Below are 21761 nucleotides of genomic sequence, written 5' to 3'. Positions count from 1 at the left end.
TTATTGTCCTGCTGGAAGACCCAAGATCTCGGACGCAAACCCAGCTTTCTGACATTGGGCTGTACAGTGTGACCCAAAAAAATGACCTCTAGCAGGCCACGAATTTGCATGTGTCCACTCAAACTGTCAGAAACAGACTCCATGAGGGTGGTATGAGGGCTCAACGTCCACAGGTGGGGGTTGTGCTTACAGCCAAACACTGTGCAGGACATTTGGCATTTGCCAGCGAACACAAAGATTGGCAAATTCTCCACTGGCGCCCTGTGCTCTTCACAGATGAAAGCAGGTTCACACTGAGCACATGTGACAGACGTGACAGAATCTGGAGATGCCGTGGAGGACGTTCTGCTGCCTGCAACATCCTCCAACATGACCGGTTTTGCGCTGGGTCAGTAATGGTGTGGGGTGGCATTTCTTTGGGGGGCCGCACAGCCCTCCATGTGCTTGCCAGAGGTAGCCTGACTTCCATTAGGTACTGAGATGAGATCCTCAGACCCATTGTGAAACCATATGCTGGTGCGTTTGGCCCTGGGTTCCTCCTAATGCATGACAATGCTAGACCTCACGTGGCTGGAGTGTGTCAGCAGTTCCTGCAAGAGGAAGGCATTGATGTTATAGACTGGCCCGCCCGTTCCCCAGACCTGAATCCGATTGAGCACATCTAGGACATCATGTCTCGCTTCATCCACCAACGCCACGTTGCACCACAGACTGTCCAGGAGTTGGTGGATACTTTATTCCAGGTCTGGGAGCACATCCCTCAGGAGACCATCTGCCACCTCATCAGGAGCATGCCCAGGCATTGTAGGGAGGTCATATGGGTACGTGGAGGCCACACACACTACTGAGCCTCATTTTGACTTGTTTTAAGGACATTACATCAAAGTTGGATCAGCCTGTAGTGTAGTTTTCCACTTTGATTTTGAGTGTGACTCCATATCCAGACCTCCATGGGTTGATAAATTTTATTTCCATTGATAATTTTTGTGTGATTTTGTCAGCACATTCAACAATGTAAAGACGAAAGTATTTCATGCGATTAGTTTGTTCATTCAGATCTAGGATGTGTTATCTTGGTGTTCCCTTTTTTATATTTTTTGAGCAGTGTACAATACTTGCTGATTCCTAGCATATGCCTCCTTTTAACCCCTTCATGACGAGCGACGTACATGTAATTTGGGGGAAAACCAACATTTTTGTGAAATTTTTTTTTTTTTTTTTTTTTTTTTTTTTTTTTACATATGCAAAAGTCGTGAAACACCTGTGGGGTATTAAGGCTCACTTTATTCCTTGTTATGTTCCTCAAAGGGTCTAGTTTCCAAAATGGTATGCCATGTGTTTTTTTTTTTTTTTTTTTTGCTGTTCTGGCACCATAGGGGCTTCCTAAATGCGACATGCCCCCCAAAAACCATTTCAGAAAAACGTACTCTCTAAAATCCCCTTGTCGCTCCTTCGCTTCTGAGCCCTCTACTGCGCCCGCTGAACACTTTACATAGATATATGACGTATGTGCTTACTCGAGAGAAATTGGGTTACACATACAAGTATACATTTTCTCCTTTTACCCCTTGTAAAAATTCTAAAATTTGGTCTACAAGAACATGCGAGTGTAAAAAATGAAGATTTTGAATTTTCTCCTTCACTTTGCTGCTTTTCCTGTGAAACACCTAAAGGGTTAAAACATTTACTGAATGTCATTTTGAATACTTTGGGGGGTGCAGTTTTTATAATGGGGTCATTTGTGGGGTATTTCTAATATGAAGAACCTTCAAATCCACTTCAAACCTGAACTGTTCCCTGAAAAATTGTGAGTTTGAAAATTTTGTGAAAAATTGCTGCTGAACTTTGAAGCCCTCTGGTGTCTTCCAAAAGTAAAAACTCATCAATTTTATGATGCAATCATAAAGTAGACATATTGTATATGTGAATCCCAAAATTTTTTTATTTGGAATATCCGTTTTCCTTACAAGCAGAGAGCTTCAAAGTTAGAAAAATGCAAAATTTTAAATTTTTTCATCAAATTTGGGGTTTTTTCACCAAGAAAGGATGCAAGTTACCACAAAAATTTACCGCTATGTTAAAGTAGAATATGTCACGAAAAAACAATCTCAGAATCAGAATAAGTAAAAGCATCCCAGAGTTATTAATGTTTAAAGTGACAGTGGTCAGATTTGCAAAAAAAGGGCTTCGGCCTAGAGGTGAAAATGGGCTCCGTCCTTAAGGGGTTAAAGAGGTACTCCACTGGAAACTTTTTTTTTTATTTTTTTTAAATCAACTGGTGCAAGAAAGTTAAACAGATTTGTAAATTACTTCTATTTAAAAATCTTAATCCTTCCAGTACTTATCAGCTGCTATATGCTCCACAGGAAGTTCTCTTCTTTTTGAATTTCGTTTGTTTGACCACAAGTGCTCTCTGCTGACACCTCTGTCTCGTTTAGGAACGGTCCAGAGCTGGATAGGTTTGCTATGGGGATTTGCTCCTACTCTGGACAGTTCCTAAAATGGACAGAGGTGTCAGCAGAGAGAACTGTGGTCAGACAGAAAGGAAATTCAAAAAGAAAAGCACTTCCTCTGGAGCATAAAACAGTTAAGTATAGGAAGGATTTAGATTTGTGGAAAGTCACAAAATTCGTGCATAGTTTGTCTCAAAAAAATTTCTATTTTGGAATTGTTTTTTGATTGCTGTTGGAATGTGTTTTCTAGAGCCACAAAATATGGCTGTTTTTTGGGCATGATAGTTTAAAAAACAATCACAAGAGGTATGGCCTAAAAAAGCAGCTATTTCTCAGTTGGGCCATATTTTGGCTTTATGGCAAACCCTATACAATTAAAGCAGTTCCAAGTTAGTTAGCTACTATGGAATAGCTTTTGTCCTGTGCTGCAGATAAACACAAAAGTAGATATTTTTGACAATTGTTGACAACCATGATCCTCCTTCCATTGTCATAGACTAGAACAGAGAATGTTAATGTGTACATTCGATGATTGCTCTGGCATCAGGATATGTGTTTAAATGAAATTGCACGAGTCTTGTCGTTTCTCCCCCCCCCAGCTCCTGTATGTTTTATAGCTCTGGAACAGGAAAAAAATTGATCCATTGTTTTTTCGGGTTCCTTTTCTCCGGCACCACAGGTATATGTGCAATTTCTTGCCAGCTCGGTTATTTGCATTGTGGGTGATTGTGTGGAGAGCCAGCTATTCCTGTTTTACAGTCCTGTATGTTGTTGCATTGCATAGATCACCATTATCCTCATGTCACATGTCTCTAATAATAGAGCCTACCAGTTTTACAGTTTTTGTAATGTCCTATTCAATGCTACAAGATTCTTTCTGCTTTGTCTTATGTTTTGTAATGGCCCAAATATGTTGGGCTTCTCCATGCAATGTTTTTGCTTGTTTATATTAATATTGCCAATCAAAAATTGATTAGAAATTTTTTGTATCTGTATCCTGATCACTAAAGCTCCACGTCAAGTTCACGCCAAAATGTAAACTCCATCCATTATAGGAGGGATGCTTTTAAGCAGCCGCCAGTTTGGTGACCTTGGCTTTTAACCTATTCCTGCAGTAATGTACTCCGGTTAGCCATAGGAACAGTCTAAATGAATACACCAGTCAGTTTTAAATAATTATGCTTTATAACACTTCCAGTATAAAATATGGGGCGAATCAGCTCATATCTTAGCCTCCCTGACTCCTGTGAACACAACACGTGCTTTGGGATTTTTGTGTTAAATGCAGTTGCAGTCAAGACATCCATTACGTCTTGCATTAAATTAATTGTTTCAAGACAGAAGACTTCCTATAGCAAGGATAATGCCTTTTAGGCTGTGAAGAGTTAAGCCGAGCACCAAGGCCATGGTGCTGGTGCCAGAGACAAGGCCTTTTTAGGTAATCACATTTGCATTGCTTAATGTAAGATTCCATTACCTACATGTGAAGCTCTTTCTCTGTAGAGACGTGTGGTCAATAGCCTTCAGCCGCTCTGAGCTAGAGAAATGACTTTCAACAGGCAATTTCAGACATTGTCTGTTTTACATTATCTCTTTATGTGCACTCCATCATCCTGGTATGTTTGTAAATCCGGTGGCTTGAGGCCATTTCTCTTAAAAAGTAATTTATGAATAGATTTCTTCAGATTTAATTCTTTTGTGAGAACTGGTCCCTAGTGGATGAGTCTGAGTTTGCATGTCTTTCTGGCAAAACCTCCACCGTTAACATACACGCTTAGATTGATCATTGAGTGATCTATTTCACAAATTGCATAGAATATGGTTTGGATGATTTTGTTTTTTTCATTGCTTTAGCTACAGTATTTGATGGAACTTGTAACTTCCAAGCATTGTACTCCTCAATCAAATCATGTAATTACATTACCAGCGCCCTAACACACTGAAAGTAAGCATGGACCATCAAAGCTGAAATAAGAGGACCACTTTATTGCCATTTGTAACACTATCCCTTGTGCGAAAGCATTCCCGCTTACCTAGAGTAGCATACTTTGCTCTCGGACTGTGCAGGTCATCACCAGCAATAGGATAATAAAACAATCCAGTGCAAGGCTGCAGATAAAAGAATCAAGATTTATTCCATGTAAACATTCAGGATCCAACAAAAGTAGACAAGTGATGCATTTCAAGAGCGCATTGCACTCTTATGAGGAAGGGTGCCATGCTCACTTGAAACGCGTTAATTGTCTACTCTTGTATCCTACACGTTTATATGGAATAAACCTTGGATTCTTTAACCTGCAATCCTATGCTGGACTATTTTCCTTTATTCTTTCCCTTGTGCAGATATTTTAGGTGTTGCCTGCAACTATAGATTTGCTTCCATATGTTTTGCCTCAACTCGTTTTAGTTGCTTTGGAACTTTTTCTCTCCTATTGAGATCTTACACCAGAACTTTAATCTCACATGACATTAACAAATAAAGTTTGTGCTTGGACTTCTTTTATAAAACACTTGAAGATATATTGAATTCAGAATGCTGATAGTACATGTCCAAACGCTTTATAGTCTGGCTCAATGCATACCTCTCTTCTGGTGAATGTTACTATTCTAAAGATCTGAGTGGGTTGCACATGGACAGAATGTCTATTTGCCATCTCTATGGGTACAGGACACTGTTAATCTGTTTCTATGGACACTTGTGCAATAACTGTACCACTGCCGGCCTCCATGCTGTAGGCTTTATGCTATTTATATGCAAAGTTGTATTGATGCACTGAATATCTTACTAGGCCTTGTATTCATCCTATTGGTGCATACAAGTCACTACGTTGTTCTTTAGCTGATCTAGGGCCCTTGAAAACAAAGCTCTGGTTGGTGTTTCTTCTCCAGAAGAACCGAATAGGTAGCTGTGTAGTATATGGATCAGGGAAGGGGTGTGAAGAGGGAAACGTGCCCTTCTGTGACAACCTGGCACCTTTTATTGGATAACTATTTTGATCTTTGCTAGGAGTATGTCTTGCACAGATATTTGTTTGCATAGGCTGATGGGAACTGTCACAGAGGAAATTGACCCTAAAGCAGCATTACTTTTACTTATTTCTTCTGTTCGTTCAGTTGTCACTCTACATATTGAACTATAAAACTTTTCAGTAAGACTTTAATGTAGAGTTCCTAAGCCAGTTTTTATGCGGTGATGTTGACTTAAGAATTCTCTGGGTGGGTTGTCTTTAGGTGGATGGAGTCTATCCGGCTGGCCATGGAATCTCAGGAATGTTGGCCTTTCTCCACAAGCTCCTATTTAAACACTTTCCTGGAACAGTATAACAGTTTCGCTAAACTGGTTGCAAAAAAAAGATTATTCTATCAAAAACTGAAGTATTTCATGGAGGAATAATAAAATGATCCATTTTATTTATAGAGCCAACATCCGGCTGTGCCGTGTAGTTAGGTAAAGCCATTAAATAGAAAAATGGTTTTAAAGAATTGACCATCTGCTAACAATAAAGCATGATCAGAAAAAAATCTGCTGCGGGGCGGTCGGGGTTTGCCACAGCTTTAGCTTCAGATTTGCAACATAATATGCATGCACTGGATTTGGAATTCACAAGTCCAGGATTTTGAAAATGCCATTCATTAATGGTAATGGGCAATGTTGTTGAGGCTGCACCAAAAGTCTGCAACAAAGGCACCTCTTCTGAAAGTGGCCTAATGAAGAAGAATAATAGTACACACAATAGAAGTGAGGAACTCCTCAAAAGAGCTTACAATCTAAGGGGAAAATGAGTGATATAAAAAGGGTGAGGGCACTGCTCTCAAGAGTTTACAAACAATGAGGAAATAAAGGGAATTATTTCCTACCGTTAATTCGGTTTCTACGAATCCTTCATGACGGCACCAAAATGGAGGTTGCCAAAACCAACAATATAGGGTGAGAGTTACAGTGGTGCCATCATAAAGGATTAGTGGAAATTGAATTAACAGTAGGAAATAATTCCTTTTTTCCACTGCATCCCTCTTAATGACAGCACCAAAATGGAGCCATGCCACATAAGTAGCTCTAGGGAGGGATCACGGCCTGTAGGACCTTGTGCCCAAAAGAGCAGTCCTTATTGGCCAGTACATACAATCTTTAATGATGGATAAAAGTATAAAGGCTTGACCACGTAGCTGCCCTGCAGATCCGGTCAGGAGTTGCGTCTGCTTTCTCGGCCCAAGACGAAGAAACTGCTATTGTAGAGTGTGCTTTAAGGGGTTATCCCGGAAAAAACTTTTTTTTTTTATATATCAACTGGCTCCAGAAAGTTAAACAGATTTGTAAATTGCTTCTATTTAAAAAATCTTAATCCTTTCAGTACTTATGAGATTCTGAAGTTAAGGTTGTTCTTTTCTGTCTAAGTGCTCTCTGATGACATGTCTCGTGAACTGCCCAGTTTAGAAGCAAATCCCCATAGCAAACCTCTTCTTAACCAGGCGGTTCCCGAGACACGTGTAATCAGGGAGCACTTAGACAGAAAAGAACAACCTTAACTTCAGAATCTCATAAGTACTGAAAGGATTAAGATTTTTTAATAGAAATAATTTACAAATCTATTTAACTTTCCGGAGCCAGTTGATATATAAAAAATTTTTTTTTCCTGGATAACCCCTTTAACTTAAAGGGGACAATATTTTCCTTCAGAATTGTAAGCTTCTAAAATAGCAGATCTAATCCATCTGCCACCTGTATCCTAAAAGGCTTTCTTGCCTCTATTCTTACCCCGATACTGAATAAAAAGATTCTCATCTGACCTCCATTCAGCTGTAGCTTCTAGGTATTTGAGAATAATCCTCCTAACATGAAAAACACGTTCTTTCTGATTTTTTTGGAGTTCTGACAAAAAGAAGGTAAAATAAATCTCTTGGCTTCTATGAAAAAAGACCCCTTGGGGGGAAAACTCTGGATGGTGTCTGAGAATAATTTTTCTCGTCCTTAAAAAAATAAAAATAAAAAAAAAGGGTTCTCTAATAGAAAGGGCATGGATTTCCCCCACTCTGTGGGCTGTAGTAATGACCACTAAAAAGGCTGCTTTCCAAGAAAGAAATAACATTTCGGCAGCAGAGTCAGGTTAAAAGGGGTTTTGGTTAACCCTGATAGAACAACACTGAGATCCCAGCTAGGTATTGAAGGTCTGGACCTGGGTCTGATGACATTGACCCCCTTAATGAATCTTTTATCTAGTCTATCCCCAGCTAGAGATATACCTATAAAACTGGATAGTGCTGTTACCTGCACCTTAATAGTGCTACAACTAAGACCATTTTGTAGACCCTCCTGCAAGAACTCTAAGATTAGAGGAATGTTAGGATTGTCTATATCAAAGGGTCTATCCAGCAACCAGAAATTAAATTTACGCCAGGTTCTAGTTTACACAGAAACTGTAGAGATGACAGGGTCTAAGAAACCCTTTTGCTGCAGAATCCACTGTTCAGGATCCATGCCGAGAGGTGGAGTCTGCCTACTTCTGGAAACCATAGGGGACCCTGATGTAGAAGATCTGGTCTGACCGGGAGTGATAGAGGGGCAATAGCTAGGGTCTCTAACATAGGAAACAAGTTCCTCTTGGACCAGGCCGGAGCTGCTAGAATCACTCTTTCTTTCTCTTCCCTTAACTTCCTAACAGCTGGAATAAGAGGAAAAGGGGGCAAGGCATAGGCCAGGTTCCAATGCCAGTCCTGACTCAGGGCATCCAGACCTGCGGGAAAGTCCTTCCTGTTAAAAGAAAATAACTTTCCTGTTTTCTCAAGTAGCAAACATGACTTGACTCTTCCCAATTTACCTACCACCCCAGAAACTGAAAAAGATCTAAGGACTTTGACAGGTGACATTGGATCTCTTCCCTGGATCTTGCTACAGGGAGGAAGTCGTCCAGAAAAGGAATAATCTGGACGCCTTGCTGACTTAAGTGGGCGACCATCTCCACTACAAGTTTGGTAAAAACTCGGGCCAGAGGAGATCCCGAACGGGAGACAACACAACTAAAAATGGCGAATTTCCCTGTTTAGAAATACCGCAAACTGCAGGTACAGCTGGTACCAGGAGTGTATAGCTGGTACCAGGAGTGGTAGTATGCGTCCTTCAAGTCTACCGAACACATCAGAGCATTCTGAGGAATCAGAGGGACTATGGTAGCTAGAGATTCCATCTTGAAGCGACGGTAGACTATCCACTTGTAGATGTGTTTTTAAGTTTATTATCGTCCGATAAGACCCATTTGGTTTCCTCACCAGAAAGAGTGGAGTAATGACCCTGAACTTCCTGATCTGAGGGAACCTGGACAATAGCTCCTAGGGACAACAGGGGAGATTTATCAAAACCTGGCGAGAGGAAAAGTTGCTGAGTTGCCCATAGCAACCAATCAAATGGCCTCCTTCATTTTTTTTAAGAGGCCTTTTCAAAAATGGAAGAAGCTATCTGGTTGCTATGGGCAACTTAGCAACTTTTCCTCTGGACAGGTTTTGATATATGTCCCGAAACATGTCTAAGACTCCTTTTTTGCAGCTGAGCTGACTTTGTAGGGGAAGAAAGTAAAGTGACCTGAAAATTGTTAGGAGGAAGACTTAGAATTTCTATTTTTAAGCCTTGATGTACTATCTGTAGGACCCAAGGGTTCGAAGTTATACTGGCCCCAAAACAGGGGACACTTCCCCCCAACTTGACTCCTGTCATTTTTTGCGGGGGTTGTACAAGAGTTGAATTTGGAACTGAGGATACAATTCTTCCCCTTATTCCCCTTGGGGGTAACTCCAACATCCTGACTTGCCCTTCCCTGCAGAATCTTTGGACGGGCGATTGCCTCCACGAAAGGACTGTTTTTTGTTTGTTTGTTTGTTTTTTGTTTTTTTTTTTTTTTTTTTTTTTTTTTTTTTAAAGGATTTTTTTTTTTCTACTGGAAATCCCTGAAAGGAATTGAGCAAAGCTTTTTTTAGACAGGGGGTCACCAGACCAGGCTTTAAGCCAGAGTGCACAGTGGACAGTTTGACAGAAAAGAGGATCTGGCTGCAAATCTCACGGATTCGGCTAAGGCATCTTCTATAAACCCAGTAGCCATTTTAGGGAGGGAAAAACAAACTAAGATCTGATCCCTAAGGGTAACTTTATTAAGGTGGTCTTCCACACTGTTAAGCCAGATAAACATAGCTCTGGCTACAGAAGTAACAGCCACATTGGCTTTGATTGAGAAAGCCGCTGTCTCCCACAGCCTCTTAAGTAACCCCTCTGACCTACGGTCCATGGGATCCTTAAGGCATCCTGAAAAGGAAGAGAAGTTTACCTACTTTGGCAATTGGTAAATCTACCTTGGGGATTTCATCCCAGACTTTGGAGTCTTCTGGACTAAAATAAAGTCTATTTTTAAATTCTTTAGAGACAGCAAATCTTTTAACTTCTGCCCACTCCTCTAAAATTAGCTCTTTAAGGTTGGGATTTACAGGAAAAAACTTGTGTTTTTTGGCTCCCAACCCCAAAACCATTTAGTCCTGGATAGAACTGGTTTTACTTCCTTCTTAATGTCCATGGTATTAAGGACGGAGTCACAATAGTTTTGGCCACTATTCCTTAATCAATCATCCAAAGCGCTGTCATACTTGCGCATCATCAGAGTGCGCCCTGCGGCCCACTGCAGTCCGGAGATCTGCATCTTCTCTGAAACTGCAGAGCCCCCCCGAGCAGCTGCACTGGTTCAGGGATGTCGAACCGCAGGACAGGGGACCCCAAGGTGAAGGGTACTGGCCTGGGGGGTTACTTGACCAAGAGGAAGGAGACCGACGGGCACGATCAACCGGACCCCGCACTCTTTCGTGCATCCCTATAAGGATAGGAAAAATACTGGGGTGTGTTTGGCGAGGGGCCCTTTTAACCTCTCTGTTTCCTGTCAATACAGTGATGGGAGGAGCAACCTCCATTTTGGTGCCGTCATTAAGAGGAATTCAGTGGAAATGAGGGATACAAGAGGAGTGAGGGTCCTGCTCACGAGCTTTTAATCTGTGAGGTAACAGAAATTTTACATGAGAAGCTAACATGAGCTTATCGATGAGGAAATTGGGGGGGTGGGGTAGCTAGGGGCTCACAAAGGTTTATAATCTATGGGGAATAGGGACATCAGAGGAGTGAGGACACTGCTTCTAATCTGATTCTTTGAATCCTTGCCAGTGAGTTAGATTATAACCAGAGCTGATTTCTCCAACAAAAAGCACCACACCTGTCCTCAGGTTGGTTGTGGTATTGCAGATTGGTTCCATTGAAATGAATGAGGCCAATATGTAATACCACACACAACGTAAGGACAGGAGTTGTGCTTGTTTTTATTTTTAAGAAATTAGTTATATTTTTCTATTCCTGGATAATTCCTTTAAAGGGACCGAGGGGTGCTCTTGTAAGCATTGGATGCCAGGCAAGGTACGTCTAATAGCATCCCCTTCATTGTTACAAGCACAGCTCCATGCCTTTAGCAGTGGCTTTGTCTGGTGTTGCAGCTTACTCCCTCCCAAATGTGATAGTGGCTGTGCCTGGTATAACAACTATTAAAAGTATAGATCTGTGCCTGCTAAACAGTGAAGACCATGTGATGCTTACAGGAATACTGTTGGCCCCTTAGCTGAAAGTGCTGAAAACTGCTGATTCAAGAGCCCACAGATCTACTATTGATGCATCTGAACGAATAATTATAAATAGTTATAAAGAATTGGAAAACCCTTGTAAAGGGGGGTGTCTAGAAATAGAAATCTTTGCTGCTTCCATCAAGTGACAGTGCTACCTCTTTCCATGGTTCTACATGCATCTGGTATTGTAGGTCAGCTCCACTGAAGTGTATGGGACTGAACTACAATACCACACACAACCTGTAGAGTGGATGTGGCACTATTTTCGGAAGAAAGCATCCATGCCCAATGGAAGGGTATTGTCCACTTGTCCTATTTAGATCAAGAGGACACATGAATAGCACTCCCACGATGCAATGCTTGTTGTCTCTTCACACCCATTATACGATCGCACACTTCTGTAAAACAATTTGAAATAAGTCTGCAGCCAAGTTATAGCACCTACAGGTTGAATTTCCCTTTTATTGCATTTTATTGTATGCTTGTTAGTTATTGGGCTATATATGATTTATACTCTGTGCAGAGCATTGAAGAATTGAATTTAAAAAAAAAGGAAAGAATTTTTTGTTGTTGTTTCTCGAACGGTTGAAAATTGTGTGATAAAACAGCCTGTACATCCGATAAACTTATTATCACTTGTGCAGATGTGAGAAATGGAAGGTAATGCTTTGTGCTTCCTCATAGGTGCTGAATGCACAGAAAGCAGGATACAAAGCTGCCGTTGTTTACAACGTGGACTCTGATGATCTTATCAGCATGGGATCCAATGATGGTATGTATGTTCTCTACCCGATCAAAATGCAAGTGTCTTTCAGGAATTGTTTCTGCTAATGATTTCCTTCAAAAGGAAGTAAAAAAAAAAAAAAAAAGGCCAAAAACGTTTGGAAGTGACCTCATATATGTACTTTGATACATTTAAAGTGCACCTGTCTCATATAATGGGCTTCTGAATCGGCGCACAGTGCAGCAGGCCTTCATAAACCTTCACCAAAAAACACCTTTGTAATCCTTCCAGGAGGGGCAGGCTGTGCTATGCTCCGGGGCCGCAATGAATCTCCCCAAATATGTTACAACCGATCAATGCGCAGTGTCGGTCAACAGAAGGAGCGTGTGTGGCTTAGTGCGAGAGAGGCGTTGCGACCCCGGAGCATAGAGACCTTGGGCTCCACACCTCTGAATGTGGATTTTGAATAGTTTTTTTGTGGATATACTGTAGCCTAAGTTAGCAACACAGGTATGGATATTGCTAAAATAGGCTTGTGGAGTCCTATTGTGTACAGCTTCACAAGCCTATTGTATGTGGCAGATGCACTTTAAGGTTTTTTGAGCATTCCTCCCCATACAGTGACAGAATGTTATCCCCTTAAAGGGGTTATCCACAATAAGATGATTTTATTACGTACCTGGCAGGCAGTAATGGACATGCTTAGGAAGGATCTGCACTTGTCCTACAGCCGTCACGCCCCCTCCAATAGACTTGCATTGAGGGGGTGGGGCGTGGCATCATGATGGGGCGGGGCTATGACATCACAAGTTCTCAGGGCCGGCTCCAGCGTTTGGAACGGTTTCTTCCAAATGCTGAGCAGCGGAATACCCTTTATGGTGAAAATGGGCTGAGTCCTTAAGGGGTTAGGATGTGCTACATGTTTTCTAATCACTAAGGGTGTATTCGCACATACAGTATCCTGCACATATTTGATGCTACAGATTTAAAGCTGTGTTCATTCATTTAATATACATAAAAATCTGCAGCATCAAATATGTACGTATGGATAAACCCGAACAGTATTTGAAGGTTTAGTTGTATGCTTAAAGTGGTATTCCAGGGGGAAATTTTTTTTTATTTTTAATTTTTTTTATTTATCTATTTTTTTTAGATCAACTGGCTCCAGAAAGTTAAACGGATTTGTAAATTACTTCTATTAAAAAATCTTAATCCTTACAACAATTATCAGCTGCTGAAGTTGAGTTGTTCTTTGCGCTGCGGAATCTGTAGGCGCTATATAAATAAATAAATAAAAATAAATTCTGTCTGGTAACAGCTCTCTGCTGACATCTCTGCTTGTCTCGGGAACTGCACAGAGTAGAAGTTTGCTATGGGGATTTGCTTCTACTCTGGACAGTTCCCGAGACAGGTGTCATCAGAGAGCACTCAGACAGAAAATAACTCAACTTCAGCAGCTCATAAGTACTGAAAGGATTAAGATTTTTTTAATAGAAGTAATTTACAAATCTGTTTCACTTTTTTGGAGCCAGTTGATACATATAAAAGTTTTTTTCCTGGATAACCCCTTTTTTAATTCTTAGTTTGATTCTGTTTCATAATGTTCCTCTTTTATAAGTAGAATTTGGTTGTTATCTGAAACATATACGTAAACAGATGAATTACACTAAGAAACCAAACTAGGTTAGTTAATAAAGTGCAGGTATTAACAGTTTTGTCATCCAGATCAATCTCAACCATTTCCATCATCTCAGATGTCCTAACATGCAATAAATATTAACCTGTTAGATAGTAAATTGTTGTCCAGGATCACCGATCAGTCTTGCTTGAATTGGGTCATATCCTAGTTTTATTTATTTATTCTTCTTCTGAGTCATCTGGGGCTTTGTAATGAATGGTTTGTCCTCAGCGTAGGCTATCGATATCTGATCAATGTGGTGCCAACAAACTAACACCCCTGCCAACCAGCTATTAGCCTGAACCACAACACCTGTATACACATTGAATGGGAGTGGAGAGCTCCGTACCTCCAGCCTAATGGATTACTGCAGCTCACGGCTACTACACATGAATAGAGCCATGTGCTTCCAGCCCTGTTCACATTGTAGATCCGGGGACAGTGATTCTGCTGATCCTCAGAGGTGCTGGGTGTTTGCAAACCACCGATCATTATTTAGGATCTCTACTGAGGCTCCTGGGAAACTCCTTTTGAGTGTAAAAAATGATCTATTGGTGGCATATATAAGGGGCAATCTTTCTCTTTAACTTGCCTTGAGCCAAAAGGGGTTTGAATTAGTGAAGTAAGCTGCCATTTTGTACAGCAAAAAGGTATAAAAAAAAAACCAATACAAGCAAAGAATGCTGTAGGTAAACATTAAAAATAAACGTGTGTGTAATATATATATATATATATATATATATATATATATATATATATATATATATATATATATTTATTTTATAAAAATAAATAATTTTTTTTTTTAAATAAATAAAATTTAAATTATATTATGTAATCCGGACATTTTTTATTTTCTAATCTTCCTTCTTTCAGTTGACATTCTCAAGAAAATTGACATTCCATCAGTCTTTATTGGAGAGGAGACTGCAAAGATTATGCGAGAACAATTTACTTGGGACAAAGGGTAAGGGTACATGATATGTGCTGGGCTTGTCTAATTTGGTACTATTCAGATCTATAATAGTGTTTATGCATTTTTTGTTTTTGTTTTGCATAGTGCATACATTGAGCTAAAGCCTGATGGAAACCTGCCTTTGGAATACTATTTAATACCTTTTCTAATCATTGTTGGGATTTGTCTGGTGCTAATAGTAATTTTTATGGTAAGTAGCATAGCTTGGATTGATTGGTGACTTACCTGTACAAAAGAATGTAATATAATTTATAATCCTACTCTGCATATTTGCTTCATATTGGGGGGAAGTCCTGATGTAGCAAGACACACCAATTACATCTGCATTTCTAGTATACACAGCAAAGGTATATATATATATATTGACCATAGACCATAATGGGCTTCTGTACAACAACACAAAATTGATTCCTTGCGAATTAAATCTAAAAAGATTATGAACAACATTGAAATATTGACGTGTATACAAATCATATGTAGAATTTATATATATTTTATGTGTGTGTGTGTGTATATATATATATATATATATATATATATATATATATTTATTATTATTTATTATTAAATATATTAAATATATATATATATATACATTTTTTTAAATATATATGCTGACCTAAAAATACAGTCAAATATGCAAAGTATATAGATAGACTTGCTGACCAGCTATTTGCCTGAACCATAGCACCCGCACATACAATGAATGGAAGCAGACAGCCTTATACCTTGGGTAGCGATTGTCAAAAACTCATATACTCTTACATACTGATTAATTTCTAGATATTAAATTAAAAAGATGGCTAAAGATTGATATTGCATTGATATTGAATCATTATAACATAACCCAATGTTTCCCAACCAGGGTGCCTCCAGCTGTTGCAAAACTACAGCTCCCAGCATGCCTGGATTTAATCATTATAACATAACCCAGTGTTTCCCAAGCAGGGTGCCTCCAGCTGTTACAAAACTACAACTCCCAGCATGCCTGGACAGCCTTCGGCTGTCCAGGCATGCTGGGAGTTGTAGTTTTGGAACAGCTGGAGGAACCCTGCTTGGGAAACTCTGACATAATCTTTGGATTGAATATAGATAATTTAGTTTATATCCTATTCCAGGTATCCCAACAACATTTTGGAACAAGCAGATCATAGGAATAAAGCATTTATAAATATAGGGAATCATGTATCTGCATTGTTTTTCTATATACAAATAGATCACCAAATTTGTGCAAGATCGACACCGAGCGAGAAGGAACAGACTGCGCAAAGACCAGCTGAAAAAATTGCCCATTCATAAATTCAAGAAAGGTAAGATCATGGAACGTCGGCATGGAAACAGCATTTTTGGTAAATAGAGAGCGAGTACATCTCGTATTCATTTATATTGTGTCTGATCTCCTGCCAGGCAGCAACAACAGCTTCAGGTATTGGTGTTTATTTCATTTATGAGAGGGAAACAATTGTTGGTGCAGATATTCCATATTATGATCTTACTTTCTCTGCAACGTTGTAGCTCTAGTTGTATTTTATAGACTCCAGGCCTTTCACCCCTTATCTGGAGCAGACAGTCTTAAAGTGGTACTCAGCTGGAAAACATTTTATTTAATTTATTTTTTTTAAATCAACTGGTGCCAGAAAGTTCAAACAGATTTGATAAATTACTTCTATTTAAAAATCTTATCCCTTCCAGTACTTATCAGCTGCTGTATGTTCCAGAGGAAGTTCTTTTCTTTTTGAACTTCCTTTCTGTCTCACCACAGTGCTCTCTGCTGACACCTCTGTCCATTTTAGGAACTGTCCAGAGGAGGAGAGGTTTACTATGGGGATTTGCTTCTACTAAAATAGTCAGAGGTGTCAGCAGAGAGCACTGTGGTCAGGTAGAAAGGAAATTCAAAAAGAAAAGAACTTCCTGTGGAGCATACAGCAGCTAAGTACTGGAAGGGTTAAGATTTTTTAATAGAAGTAATTTAAACTTTCTGGCACCAGTTGATTTAAAAAATAAATTAATTAATTAAAAGAAGAAAACTTCCTGTGGAGCCTATAGCAGCTAAGTACTGGAAGGACTAAGATTTTTTTTTAAATAAAAGTGATTTACAAATCTGTTTATTTGGCACCAGCTGATTTAAAAAAAAATAATAATAATAATGTTTTCCAGCGGAGTACCCCTTTAAAAAAAGAATACATCTCTTGTTTTTTACGTTGCCTAGCTTTAATATAGAGCCTGTTTTAAGGTCTGCAGAGAAGTGCGAATGAACAGCCGCGTTTCCTTGTACGGTAAAGTTGCTGTAACATTTCCAAATGGTGAGCAGCTTTAAAGACGTAAATATTTAGATGCTCCAAGAATTTGCCTTCAGCATCTGTGATGAATCAGGAAAATATGGAACCAAGGCAACTTAGTCCTGTGCAGAAGGTTATATTTAACCCAGCGACACTCGCCGTGTACACTATATACATGTGTGTGTGCTTTTTTTTTTAATTTATTATTATTATTTTTAAGTCCTCATGCACTTGTTTGATGTGCCTTGTCTTATTTTAGTTTTAATCTTTTTGATGCTTTAGAGCCTGATTTGACTTACAGGTGATGAATATGACGTGTGTGCAGTTTGCCTGGATGAGTATGAGGAAGGCGATAAGCTGCGCGTTTTGCCTTGTTCACATGGTAAGGAAATCGGCACATGCATAGATATCCATAAGGGAAGAGGACTTATTATATTATATCTTAGCGTAAACCAGTGTTTCCCCAACCAGTGTGCCTCCAGCTGTTGCAGAACTACAACTCCCAGCATGCCCGGACAGCCAAAGGCTGTCCGGGCATGCTGGGAGTTATAGTTCTGCAACCGCTGGAGGCACACTGGTTGGGGAAACACTGGCGTAAACACTCTTCATTGGGACTTGATCCTGGCTTCATACAGTGTTAAAGGGGTACTCCGGTGGAAACCTCCTTTTTAAATCAACTGGTGGCAGAAAGTTAAACAGGTTTGTAAAATACTCCTATTAAAAAAAAAAAAAATCTTAATCCTTCCAGTACTTCTTAGCAGCTGTATACTACAGAGGAAATTCTTTTCTTTTTGGATTTCTTTTCTGTCTGACCACAGTGCTCTCTGCTGACACCTCTGTCCGTATCAGGAACCGTCCAGAGCAGGAGAAAACCCCCATAGCAAACATATGCTGCTCTGGACAGTAACTAAAATGGACAGAGGTGTCAGCAGAGAGCACTGTGGACAGGCAGCAAAGAAAAGAATTTCCACCAATAAGTACTGGAAGGATTAAGATTTTTAAATAGAAGTAATTTGCAAATCTGTTTAACTTTCTGGCACCAGTTGATTTGAAAAAAAAAAAATACATTCCACCGGAGTACCCCTTTAAATATGTAATGATGTTACTGTGTAGCACATTTGTAGCACCTCTGTGTAGTCCTAATTCTGATGCCTAATAGAAAAAAAGCTGCTAATGTATTAGGTGTTAGAGGTAACTGGATACACATGACATTTCTCGCACTTAACTGAAATAGAAGTAGAAAAAAAATCCGACTAATCCTATTAAGCTGTAGGAGAACCTTGCTGAATGAGGTACATGTAAAACTCATATTAACATAAGTGATCTTATATAGCACAATGTGTTCAATAATATTTATAGCACATAGCAATAATGATAATAGAAGATGCATGATTTAATACATGATGCTGTTAGCTAAAGAAATTAAAAAGAATTGCTAGTTTTTTTTATAAAGACCTCTCCTCACTTATCAGTTTTTAAAATGCTATGTGTAGATTTCTTGGGGGGTTGATCACATCCCTTTTTTTACGGGTTGTCAATTCGCACCCCCGTCACCCTATTCTGAAGTTGTGGGGTGTTTTATTTCTACCTGGCAGATTTCTAAATCATATAATGTGCATTGTTATGATGCGCTGGGGATATGCCTGTGCTTTTTGGGGCCAGGGGCGTGAATAACTTACATTCATGCAGTACCCACTGTCATCTGATGTAGTCAGTCTTACAAGATCCTGCTGACTACGCCAGAAGGAAACAATGCATGGAAGGTGTTCACATGCTGCACGGACGTAAGTAATTCATGTCCCCAGCCCTGATATGCCCTCCCGTACATTTATCGTATCCTAATTATGAACGCCCTTTAGACGTATTCAGGAATCTGCCAGATTGAACCCGGGGGCAGCGGAGAAGGGGGGTGCAAATCGACAAACCGTAAAAAAACGTATGTGATCAGCCACCGCAGGGAATATATACATATAGGGGGAGATTTATCAAACCCTGTCCAGAGGAAAAGTTGCTGAGTTGCCTATAGCAACCAATCAGATCCCTTCTTTCATTTTTTTTTTTTTTAGAAGCCTTTTCAGAAATGAAAGAAGTGAGCTGATTGGTTGCTATGGGCAACTCGGCAACTTTTTGCCCTAGACAGGTTTTGGTCTCCCCCATAATGTTTTAAGAAATCACCACAGGTAGTCTTTAAATGTTGTATGTGTGAAAGGCAAAAGATGGACACTTTATTAAAAGTGTACCTGTAATTTTCAAAATATTTAAAAATCCTGCATGGTTTTGTTACATTAATCCATCAGATTAGTGAAAATGTGATTTTAGTGCTTTCACTGCTGTTATTAAGCCTATGAGAGTCCTCTCCATGGTGTGTTTCTCATTCTCTTAATTTCAGAGAGTAGGACCAGAGCTGGTATTTGGACAAGCACCTTGACTTACTTTCTCTTGTCTGGCCAATTACAAGACAGCACCCACTCCTCTCTGCTATGCCATGACATGCTGTAGTGCTGGAGAAAAGGCCCTGGACTGAGCAGGCTGGCACTGTGATCTCAAATGATTTATAGTACAGCATTATAGATGACAGTTTTTAGCATAAAGAAAAAAAACTAAATCTGTATAAGTTGGTTATTACTGTAATTATGCTCATTCAAGAGATTCCAGTTTAATATTTTATTTTTTTTATTTTTTTTTTTTTATTGCAGTTTTATTGTACATTTTATGGTAAAATGAAAAGTCTCTTTACACAGTGCAATTGGTCTGACAAAAAACAAGCCCTTACATGGCTTTGTAGATGTAAAAATGACATGTAAAAACTAAAATGTAAATTGCTATAATCATTAAGGGGTTAGAGAACAGATATCTGTTATTAACCTGTCCAAATGACAGATTTTTTATAATGTATTTTCTTTCACCAGCCTATCACTGCAAATGTGTCGACCCATGGTTAACAAAAAACAAGAAAACCTGTCCTGTCTGCAAGCAGAAGGTCGTTCCATCCCAAGGAGATTCCGAGTCTGATTCGGACAGCAGCCAAGAAGATAATGAGGTTTCCGAAAACACTCCACTACTGCGACCTGTGCCGTCTGCCAGCACCCAGTCATTTGGGGCGATATCTGAATCGCGCTCCCAGCAGAGCATAGTAGAGTCATCTGATGAAGATGATGACGACGATGACGCTGATGATAGTGACAGCAGTGATGAGGAGCACAACACTGGGACTGTGGTGGTGCAGCTGCAGCACAACCTGGAGCGAGAGTCCCGAGAGAGGAACACTGTGTGATTAGCATTTGACATCACTTGGGAAAAGTGCACGGCACCTCTGATGCTATGTCAAATTCTTATTTTCTCCAAACAAAAAATGGTCTTTAGCAATGAACTATTTGGTGCCTATTGTTAGATCCGGAGGCTGCAGGTAAATTTAAAGAGTAATGTACAGAATATCTGAATGAGAAAAGCTGCTAGGTAATCAATGCTTTAGTACTAGTACTGGGCACTAGTAACAAGACATGAACACGACCAAACCGTATCTGCATGTGTTTTCCTTCTCTGCACTGGAACAGCTCCTGGGCTCCTAAGCACAGATTAGAGATGCGGCTTTTCAATGTATACGCTTTGCTATGCACAATGGACATACGTTTAAAGACTGCTGCCTGCTAGGTATGCAGGGGGCGCTATGGATAATGTCCTATCAAGGAAGGGACAAGTGTGGCTCTGTGAGGCATGATGCACAAAGCCAAGACACCAATTTCTAGGCTAATTGCGGGTTTACAATGTAGATTGTTACCAATACAATAAATAGGTCAGACTTGCTATTTTTAATTATTTATTACTCAGCCTTGTTATTTGCTGCTACGGCAAAACATATAAGTTAGTGCTTATAAAAACAATAAGTATTTTGTTCAATCTGTTAAATAAAAATAAATAAATAAATCTCTCTCCAGAAGAGTATATTTTATGTTTTTCAACTTTGTATCGTTTCTCTGGATTTATGCACTTTGAGCAGAAGCTTCTATTCATGTACTAGAAGGATTGTATCAATGTAGAAAGTCAATACACTTGTGTAAAGTTAAACGTTTTTATATCACATGAGGTTAAGTCTCAAAATAAAAGCTTGATTTCCCACCTGATCAGCACTGCTTTTCCTTCCTCTCTAATCCTCTCTATACTTGTTTTGTATATTGCTGTTTACTGACATTTTATATTGCTGTTTACTGACAGATTTTTTTTTTTGTATGTCTATGTGTTATAGAAGCTGTGTGCATCATATATGTAGTTGTTAGCTACTTATCAAAACCTGTGCAGAGGAGACGTTGACCAGTTGTCTATACCAACCAATTAGATCGCTTCTTTAATTTTTTTTAATAAAGGCCTCGACAAAAAAAAAGCTATCTGGTTGCTATGGACAACTGGTCAACTTTTGCACAGGTTTTGATAACTCTCTCCCATAGTTGTTATAAATTAGTTATTAGGAAAAAATAGCTTGTCTATATTTAAACTTTGTGCCTAGCATTTAATATAAAAAATGCAAAAAAAAAAACTGCAGCTGCATCCCCCTCCATTTAGTCTTGTATTTAATGTTTATATCCTGCGCATATTTGATGCTACAGATTTGAAGCTGTGGTCAGTCATTTGGTTTACATTGAAATGCAGAAGCATAACATTTGCATAATCAAATATGCACGGGCTACTACTGTACATATGCATAGACCCTTAGGCCATGTTCACACGGCGGAATTTCCAAGTGGAATTCCGCAGGAATATTCTCAGAAATTCCGCTGCAGCAGAGTCCCATTGACTTCAATAGGATTCTGCTGCACTGTGCACACGGTGGAATTTCCACAGCATATGTTTCTGCTGCGAAAATCCCGATTTCGGTGTCTAAAAACTGTTGCAGGTCAAAATATGTTGGTGTTTCATTTGCTATTCGAACTGTTGACAAAAATGAAAGACAAGATCTGGTTGGTTTCTATAGGCACCTGGTCAACTTATCCTTTGCACAACTTTTGATAAAATCTTCCCT

General features: G+C 39.5%; 1 protein-coding gene across 1 annotated transcript in view; it reads left to right on the top strand.

Annotated features, from left to right (window-relative positions):
* Positions 1-20868, top strand: part of RNF13 (ring finger protein 13) — a 74858-nt gene extending 53990 nt beyond the window's left edge. The window contains exons 5-10 of the mRNA XM_056564765.1: positions 11775-11862; positions 14369-14459; positions 14553-14658; positions 15685-15778; positions 17049-17129; positions 19657-20868. Coding sequence (XP_056420740.1) covers positions 11775-11862; positions 14369-14459; positions 14553-14658; positions 15685-15778; positions 17049-17129; positions 19657-20021 — 825 coding nt within the window. The 3' untranslated portion in view covers positions 20022-20868. The remainder of the gene's footprint in view (positions 1-11774; positions 11863-14368; positions 14460-14552; positions 14659-15684; positions 15779-17048; positions 17130-19656) is intronic.
* The last annotated feature ends 893 nt before the right edge of the window (positions 20869-21761 follow it).

The sequence above is a fragment of the Hyla sarda genome, chromosome 3, assembly GCF_029499605.1.
Source record: "Hyla sarda isolate aHylSar1 chromosome 3, aHylSar1.hap1, whole genome shotgun sequence".
Classification (NCBI taxonomy): domain Eukaryota; kingdom Metazoa; phylum Chordata; class Amphibia; order Anura; family Hylidae; genus Hyla; species Hyla sarda.
Note: the sequence above shows the minus strand (reverse complement) of the source record. Positions and strands in the feature narration are given on the sequence as shown.